Source organism: Salvelinus sp. IW2-2015, unplaced genomic scaffold (genome assembly GCF_002910315.2).
Source record: "Salvelinus sp. IW2-2015 unplaced genomic scaffold, ASM291031v2 Un_scaffold3470, whole genome shotgun sequence".
NCBI lineage: Eukaryota > Metazoa > Chordata > Actinopteri > Salmoniformes > Salmonidae > Salvelinus > Salvelinus sp. IW2-2015.
In genome coordinates, this window is record NW_019944750.1 from 24732 (window position 1) to 33963 (window position 9232).

The 9232-nt window shown below is 47.9% G+C and overlaps 1 protein-coding gene across 1 annotated transcript in view; it reads left to right on the plus strand.

Annotated features, from left to right (window-relative positions):
• The first annotated feature begins 628 nt into the window (after nt 1-628).
• The window catches only part of LOC112075924 (zinc finger homeobox protein 4-like), a 49433-nt gene continuing 40829 nt past the window's right edge, over nt 629-9232 (plus strand). The window contains exons 1-3 of the mRNA XM_024142837.2: nt 629-3250; nt 3452-3706; nt 3996-4278. Coding sequence (XP_023998605.1) covers nt 914-3250; nt 3452-3706; nt 3996-4278 — 2875 coding nt within the window. The 5' untranslated portion in view covers nt 629-913. The remainder of the gene's footprint in view (nt 3251-3451; nt 3707-3995; nt 4279-9232) is intronic.

A 9232-nucleotide genomic window follows, 5' to 3' on the forward strand; every position in this document is an offset into this window, starting at 1 on the left:
CACACACACACACACACACATAGTAGGGCATGGAGAGTTAGCCGGGCATGGAGAGATAGACAGGCAGTAGCAGGTGGGTGGATTTGAAGGTTGCAGTTGCATTTTAAACCCTCAGTCGAATGTTGGTTCATTCAGAGCTTGTCTTACAAAAGCAATGGTTTACAGGGACAGGTCTCCATTATAGATTATTCTTATAGCACCAGGGATCTGTTTAGTGTACTGTTGGTGGCTGGCCAGTGTGGACAGGGCTTGGACAGTGCTTGGACAGGGCTTGGACAGGGCTTGGGGAGGGCTTGGGGATGAGGTTTAATGAATGACGCTGGTGTGTTAATCAGGGATTTGTATCTACATGCTGAGGGATCTTTACCAGGCCCAGATTTAGGCTAAGCTGATTTTCTTACCGACACAGGAGCCAGAGAGACTTTTCTATCCTTCGCTCCTTTACTCTTCTCCTTCTCTCACGGTCAGAACGAGGGATCAGTCACATTTGTTCACTCCTCCCTCTGTTTCCAGGACATTTTAATCAGTGAGGGGTCAGAGAGAGAGAGAGGAAAAGAGTGAAACTTTTGTGTGGAGGTGTTGACTTGTTTTCAGGGGCAGGCGGTGGGCTCTGGCTGTCAGCTCTGAGACAAAGCCACTCAGATCTATAGTTTATATTGGATTTTCTCTTTTCACAGGTTGTCAGGCGGCTCCTTTAACTAATGCCTCTGTCGTAGGCATTCCCTGGCAGTCAGCGTTCAATTGTCACATCAATTATGGAATTATGGGTGCAGGATCTGAACATTCTGTTTGTTCTATTATTGCCCGTTAATGATAAACAGTGTGATTGCTATTGTTGTAATACATTTATAATGACATTCTCTTTAGGTCCCTGTCCGGCTGGATGAGATGAGAGCCACATGTAGAGGTCGCCATGGCAACCTGTGACTCCCCTTCTATGGTCTTGCGGCAGGAAAATGGTCAGAAGCTGTTGTTGCTGCCAACAGGGCCGTGTGACGCAGAGAAGACCGAGAGAGACCGAACTGCTGCTGCCGCTGGGATGGATCCCAACTCTGACACCAATCACACCGCCGCTGCACCGGAGCACAGCCCAGCTACCCCCAATAATACCACAGACACCGGCAGCCCACTGAAGAACGAGCAGCACAGCCGTATAGAAAGCTTTACCGGAAACGGGACTGTTGTATTGGGTTCGGACCATGCCCACACTGCTGCATCGCTGGTGGCCCCAGTGAAGGACATCCCCTGTAACGAATGTTCCACCTCCTTCTCCAGTTTACAGCAGTACATGGAGCATCATTGCCCCAACACTCGCCTGCCTAATGCAGCAGGGCGGGAAGAGGAGGAAGAGGGTGAGAGTGAGGGAGAGGGGAAGCCTGATGTAGTGGCGGAGGTGTGTGAAAGAGACAGCGAGATGGAGGATGAGTTAGAAGATAGTGACGTGGAGAACCTGTGCGGCGAGATCGTCTACCAGCCCGACGGATCTGCTTTCATCCTGGAGGACTCCAAAGAGCATCGCGGTGGCGCCTCCCAGGGCCTTCTGTCCCTCAAAACCTTCCCCCCCAGCCCCCACAATCCCACCTCTGCCACCAATAATGCACATTGCGGTTTGATGACCCATGGGGGGGTTCGGGACCAGGCGGAGCTGCCTGCAACTGCACCCATGTCCTTCTGCCCACAGGTCATCAACACTTTCCACATTGCGTCATCCCTCGGGAAAGCATTCCCGGGTGACCCAGCGGCAACATCGTCGTTCCCAAATACCTCAGCATTCGCAGGCGCCAGCGGCCCGGTGTTGCACAGTTTCCGYGTCTACGACCTTCGCCACAAGAACGACAAAGACTATTTGACGGTCGACGGCGCAGCCAAAAATTCCTGTGTGTCCAAAGATGTTCCCAACAATGTGGACTTGTCCAAGTTCGAGGGCTGTGTGAGTGATGGACAGAGGAAGCCAGTGCTGATGTGTTTCCTCTGCAAGCTGTCGTTTGGCTACAGCCGATCGTTTGTGACGCACGCCGTCCACGACCACCGGATGACGCTCAACGAGCAGGAGCAAAAGCTCCTGAGCAACAAGCAYGTCTCTGCCATCATCCAGGGGATTGGCAAGGACAAAGAACCTCTTATAAGCTTTCTGGAACCAAAAAAATCCACCAACTCTGTGCTACCCCACTTTTCTACTGCCGCTAGCTTCCTGGGTCCCGATTCAGGGTTCCACGGCCTGTGGAACGCGTTCCATGCTGAGAATACTGATTCCCTCCAGGCCGGGTTTGCTTTCCTGAAAGGGAGCGCGAGCTCTAACCCCGCCAACCAAACCCCCAGAACCCCACCAATGCCAAAGGCCGAGACCAATCCAAATCTCGTGGGTGTGACCGGCACCTACCTCAGAACCCCCGCCAGTTCTGCTTCCCTGATTCACTCATCTCCCATGGCGACTGTCTTGGAGCGGGATTCTCCCGAGAGCGACTGCGAGGGCCTTCCTCCATGCACTTTGCATGGGTCGGACCTGAACTCATACCCGCTGATCAAACGTGAGCCGGCTGCAGAAGGAGGACAGAGTCCAGAAGAAGACATGGAGGACATTTACTTCAACGGAGGGGTGGAGATGGAGACGGAGGATGACGAACCGGTGGGCGACAGCACTAGTAGCAAAGATTCCCCTATTTTAAACCAAAGCATTTCCCACCTGTCTAACAGCGTGCTGAAGTACAGTGGCAACAAAGGCCCCTTTTCCTTCTCTTCCTCATCCCGTGAGGAGATGGAGAAGAATCAGCTAAACTCAGACCTAGCCAGAGATAGAGATAGCAGTAACGACTCATCCAGTGAGGTCCTGGCTGGTCCAGATGGCTCTTCCCCCTCCTCTCACCTGATGATGCCACGAGACGAAGAGAGTCCGGGACCCCTGCACCAGCATGGGGGAAACCCTGTCACTCCTGGCACACCGGGTACCCCTGGACTGGGCGAGGGGTCCCCAGGTAGTTGCATTGAGTGCCCCAAATGTGACACGGTCCTAGGGTCCTCCCGATCCTTAGGAGGGCACATGACCATGATGCACTCTCGTAACTCCTGCAAGACACTGAAGTGTCCCAAGTGTAACTGGCACTACAAGTACCAGCAGACACTGGACGCCCACATGAAGGAGAAGCACCCAGAGTCTGGAGGGTCCTGTGTGTACTGTCGTACCGGGCAGGCTCACCCACGCCTGGCCCGGGGAGAGAGTTATACATGTGGATACAAGCCGTTCCGCTGCGAGGTTTGTCTTTCTTTCTCCTTCTTTCTCTCTGTCTCTCCCCCCCCTCTCTCTCTCTCTCTCTCTCTCTCTCGATCTCTCTCTCTTTCACTCTCCTTCTCTCTCTCTGTCTCTCTCCCTCATCTGTTAAAATGTTCTCTCTGTTCCTTTCTCTACAGTATATCTCTATAAATAACACCCTCTCTATCTCTGATTTATCTCTAGGTGTGTAACTATTCCACCACGACCAAGGGCAACCTGAGCATCCACATGCAGTCGGACAAGCACCTGAACAACGTTCAGACCCTGCAGAACGGGGGCACTGAACCACAGTACACCCACACTCACACCCACAGCCACAGCCACACCCACTCCCCCTGCCATAGCCATGCCAAGCCCGTGCCCAGCGGCAGCCTGGCGGGAGGATGTGGTACCCCCTCGCCGTCCAAGCCCAAACAGAAGCCCATGTGGCGTTGTGAGGTGGGTGAAACTACACGTTGGACTAGGGCTGTTCTAGTGCTGATCATTGTTTTAGACACAAATCTAGGATCCGCTTATCTTCCCCTGATCCATAAGAGGAAAAATCACAACTCTGCCAATAGATCAGTGTCTTGGCGCAGCTTCTTCTTACTATGTTTGACTGACACTTTTCGACTTTGTAAACTTGTACACCTGTATATGAATACTTAGTTACCACACACCCTTTGAGAACCCATTCAACTAATGTTCCTCATATATATATATATATACACCTCCCCTCCTCCTCCAGGTGTGTGACTACGAGACCAACGTGGCGAGGAACCTGCGCATCCACATGACCAGCGAGAAACACATGCACAACATGATGCTGCTGCAGCAGAACATGAAGCAGATTCAACATGGTCTGCACCTGGGTCTGGCCCCGGCCGAGGCTGAGCTCTACCAGTACTACCTGGCTCAGAACATCGGCCTGACCGGGGTCAAGCTGGAGAGCCCCGGTCCAGACACCCAGATGATTATTAATCCTTTCCAGCTGGACCCCAATACGGCTGCTGCACTCAGCTCTGGGCTAGGTGGGAATCAGGGTGACTGTTTACACTTTATTTTTCTGTCTTTCTCTCTCTTCTTTTTCCCCGTCTCTATCTGGCCCATAACTCCTCCAGACACATATGGCTCTCTATGTTTTGATCCGTCTCTATCTGGCCCACACCTCCTCCAGACACATATGGCTCTCTATGCTTGTGATACGCGTCTGCTGATCTGAGCCCAACACCTCCGTCCAGACACATATGGCTGCTCTTTGTTTGTGCTCCGTCTCTAATCTGGCCCATACCTCCCCAGACATATGGCTCTCTATGTTTTGCTCCGTCTCTATCTGGCCCACACCTCCTCCAGACACATAGGCTCTCTTTGTTTTGATCCGTTTCTATCTGGCCCATACCTCCTCCAGACACATATGGCTCTCTATGTTTGATCCTTCTCTATCTGGCCATACTCCTCCAGAAACATATTATCTCTCTTGTTTTGATCCGTTTCTATCTGGCCCATAACTCCTCAAAACATATGTCTCTCTTGTGTTTGATCCGCTCTATCTGGCCCATACCTCTTCCAGAACTTATGTCTCGTTTTGTTTTGATCCGTCTCTATCTGGCCCATAACCCTCCAGAACATATGTCTCGTTTTGTTTTGATCTCTTCTTTCTGCCCATAACTCTCCCAGAACTAATGTCTCTCTTTGTTTTGATCCGTCTCTATCTGGCCACAAACTCTCTCAGAACTATATGGTCTCTCTTTGTTTTGATCCGTCTCTATCTGGCCCATACTCCTCCAGAACATATGGCTCTCTTTGTTTTGATCCGACTCTATCTGGCCCATAACTCCTCCAGAACATATGTCTCTCTTTGTTTTGATCCGACTCTATCTGGCCCATAACTCCTCCAGACTTATGTCTCGTTTTGTTTTGATCCTTCTATCTGGCCCATAACTCCTCCAGAACTTATGTCTCGTTTTGTTTTGATCCGTCTCTATCTGGCCCATAACTCCTCCAGAACTTATGTCTCGTTTGTTTTGATCCGCTCTATCTGGCCCATAACTCTCCAGAACTTATGTCTCTTTTTGTTTTGATCCTCTCTATCTGGCCCATAACTCCTCCAGAACATATGTCTCTCTTTGTTTTGATCCGACTCTATCTGGCCCATAACTCCTCCAGAACATATGTCTCTCTTTGTTTTGATCCGACTCTATCTGGCCCATAACTCCTCCAGAACTTATGTCTCGTTTTGTTTTGATCCTCTCTATCTGGCCCATACTCCTCCAGAACATATGTCTCTCTTTGTTTTGATCCCTCTATCTGGCCCATAACTCCTCCAGAACTATGTCTCTCTTTGTTTTGATCCCTCTATCTGGCCCATAACTCCTCCAGAACTTATGTCTCGTTTTGTTTTGATCCGTCTCTATCTGGCCCATAACTCCTCCAGAACATAATGTTCTCTCTTTGTTTTGAATCCGACTCTATCTGGCCCATAATTCCTCCAGAACTTATGTCTCGTTTTGTTTTGATCCTTCTCCTCGGCCTTCTTTCTCTTTTCCCTCTGTCCTCCGTTTTCTTTCTCCTCCCCCTGTCTGTCTTATCACCTTTCATCCCTATGTCATTGCTTCCTCTCCTAGGAGGTGGAGGGGTTCAACAAAGAGCACATACTGTTAGCCACCCATTCCTCATGGCAACCTGGAGGTCACAGCTGTAGCCTCGCTGTTTCTCATGTCTACACGCACGCTTGCACACACCAATCAAATCAAATCAAGTGTTAATTGTCACCTGCTTCGTTAACAGCAGGTGTAGACTAACAGTGAAATGCAGGAATGTTCCTTCATTGTAGGAATGAAACTAAAAATACACAGTGAGCAATGATCTTGAGCCTGGCTACATACATGGTACCAGTATGGAGTCTATGTGCAGGAGTACGAAGGATATTTATCTACATATGTACATCTACAAAAACTACTATCAGATGTTATACAGGGCATTCAGAACTATTCAGACACCTTGACTTTTTCCACATTTTGTTATGATACAGCCTTATTCTAAAATTTGATTAAATAGTTTTTTCCACAATCATCAATCTACACACAATATCCCATAATGACAAAGCAAATACAGGCTTTAAGACATTTTAGCAAATGTATTACAAATAAAAAACTGAAATATCACATTTACAAAAGTATTCAGATCCTTTACTCAGTACTTTGTTGAAGCACCTTTGGCAGCGATTACAGCCTCAAGTCTTCTTGGGTATGATGCTACAAACGTAGCACACCTCTATTTGGGGAGTTTCTCCCATTCTTCTCTGCAGATTTGTCAGGTTGGATGGGGAGCGTTGCTGCACAGCTATTTTCAGCTCTCTCCAGAGATGTTCGATCGGGTTCAAGTCTAGGTTCTGGCTGGGCCACTCAAGGACATTCAGAGACTTGTCCCGAAGCCACTCTTGCGTTGTCTTGGCTGCGTGCTTAGTGTCGTTGTCCTGTTGGAAGGTGAACCTTCGCCCYAGTCTGAGGTCCTGAGCACTCTGGAGCAGGTTTTCATCAAGGATCTCTCTCTGTACYTTTCTCCGTTCATCTTTCCCTCGATCCTGACTAGTCTCCCAGTCCCTGCCACTGAAAAACATTGCCACAACATGATGCTGCCACCACCATGCTTCACCGTAGGGATGGTGCCAGGTTTCCTCCAGACGTCACGCTTGGCATTCAGGCCAAAGAGTTCAATCTTGGTTTCATCAGACCAGATAATCTTGTTTGTCATTGTCTGAGTCCTTTAGGTGTCTTCTGGCAAACTCAAAGTGGGCTGTCGTGTGCCTTTTACTGAGGAATGGCTTTTGTCTGGCCTCTGATTGGTGGAGTGCTGCAGAGATGGTTGTCCTTCTGGAAGGTTCTCCCAACTCCACAGAGGAACTCTGGAGCTCTGTCAGAGTGACCATCGTGTTCCTGGTCACCTCGCTGACCAAGGCCCTTCTCCCCCGATTGCTCAGTTTGRCTGGGCGGTCAGCTCTAGGAAGTGTCTTGGTGGTTCCAAACTTCTTCCATTTAAGAATGATGGAAGCCACTATGTTCTTGGGGACCTTCAATGCTGCATAAATGTTTGGTACCCTTCCACAGATCTGTGACTCGACTACGGACAATTCCTTCGACCACATGGCTTGGTTTTTGCTCTGACATGCACTGTGGGACCTTATATAGACATTTGTGTGCCTTTCCAAATCATGTCCAATTAATTGAATTTACCACAGGTGGACTCCAATCAAGTTGTAGACACATCTCAAGGATGATCAATGGAAGCAAGATGCACCTGAGCTCAATTTCGAGTCTCATAGCCAAGGGTCTGAATACTTATGTAAATAAGGTATTTCTGTTTTTTTATTTAACAAATAACAAATATGCCAAAAAATTGTCGTTATGGGATATTGTGTGTTGACTGATGAGGGAAAACATTTTTTTAATCCATTTTAGAATAAGGCTGTAATGTAACAAAATGCAGAACAAGTGAAGGGGTCTGAATACTTTCCAAATGCACTGTATATACGTATGGGTAAAGTGACTAGGCAACAGGATACATAATAGACAGTAGCAGCAGCGTATGTGGTGAGTGTGGAAGTGTATGTGTTGCGACAGTGTGCCTGTGTGTACGTGTTGTGTGTGTGTGTGTTTGCATGGGTGTGTATGTGTTGGAATGTCAGTGTAAGTATGCATTAGTGTGTGTGTGGAGTCTAGTGTAATTGCAAAGAGTCAAAAACACACACACACACACACACACACACACACACAACACACACACAACACACACACACACACACACACACACACACACACACACAACACACACACACACAACACACACACCGTGTGTAGCAAATGTTGTTCAGACACACACACACGAACACACAGACGCACTATTTCGACTATTAGCAGTTTGTACTGTAAAAATACAAATGTGTAATTGTTCGATTCAAATGTGTTAGTCTTTTATCTACATGTTCTGGGAAAGGAGACACAACAGAGAGAGGCAATTCCAAAACAAATCAAATTTGATAAACTCCATATCTGCTGGGTGAAATACCACAGTGTGCCATCACAGCAGCAAGATTTGTGACTGTTGCCATAAGAAAAAGGGCAAACCAGTGAAGAACAAACACCAGTGTAAATACAACCCTATTTAATGTTTATTTTTCATTTTGTACTTGAATATTTGCACATCGTTGTAACACTGTACATAGACATAATATGACATTTGTTTCAAGGAATGTCTCTATTCTTTTGAAACTTTTGTGAGTGTAATGTTTGCTGTTCATTTTCTATTTCTATCTATTTTCTATATTTCACTTTTGTTTATAACTTTTAACTTGCTCTTGGCAATGTTTAATATATGTTTCCAATGCCAATAAAGCCCCTTGAATGGAATTGAGGGAGACAGAGAGGGAGAGGAGGGAGAGGAGGGAGGGAGACAGAGGGAGGGAGTGGGAGGAGGATCAAACGCACATAATAACATGAATGGAAGATGATCTGTTTTTAGTTCTGGGGGGAGAAGAGAGCGAGAGAGAGCGAGAGAGAGCGCGAGAGAGAGAGAGGAGAGAAGAGAGAAGAGAGAGAGAGAGAGAGGAGAGAGAGAGAGAGAGAGACGAGAGGAGAGGGAGGGAGAGCAGTTGTCGTAACAGAACAGAGCTCTTTTGTATCGACAGCGTTTCATGTTGTGTGAGACGGCCTGCTAGCTTTCTACCCGCTACTTCTAAAGCTAGCCCTGCAACTGCCCTAGCCCAGAGTCATTAAAACTTATCTGATGAGGAAGCTGACAAATTGAAAGGGATGATTGTTGATTCCCTGATCCAATCCTGTTAGATTTTTTTTATAGTCGAGGCTTTGATTGGAGCCACTGGGTCTGTGCAATGCTTTATTTGATCAAATCCTTTGGTGTGACTGAGGCCTATAGTGCTATGCTATGGCTAGTCTTCTTTCTTCTTCTGCCTTCCCCCCTCAGCTCCAC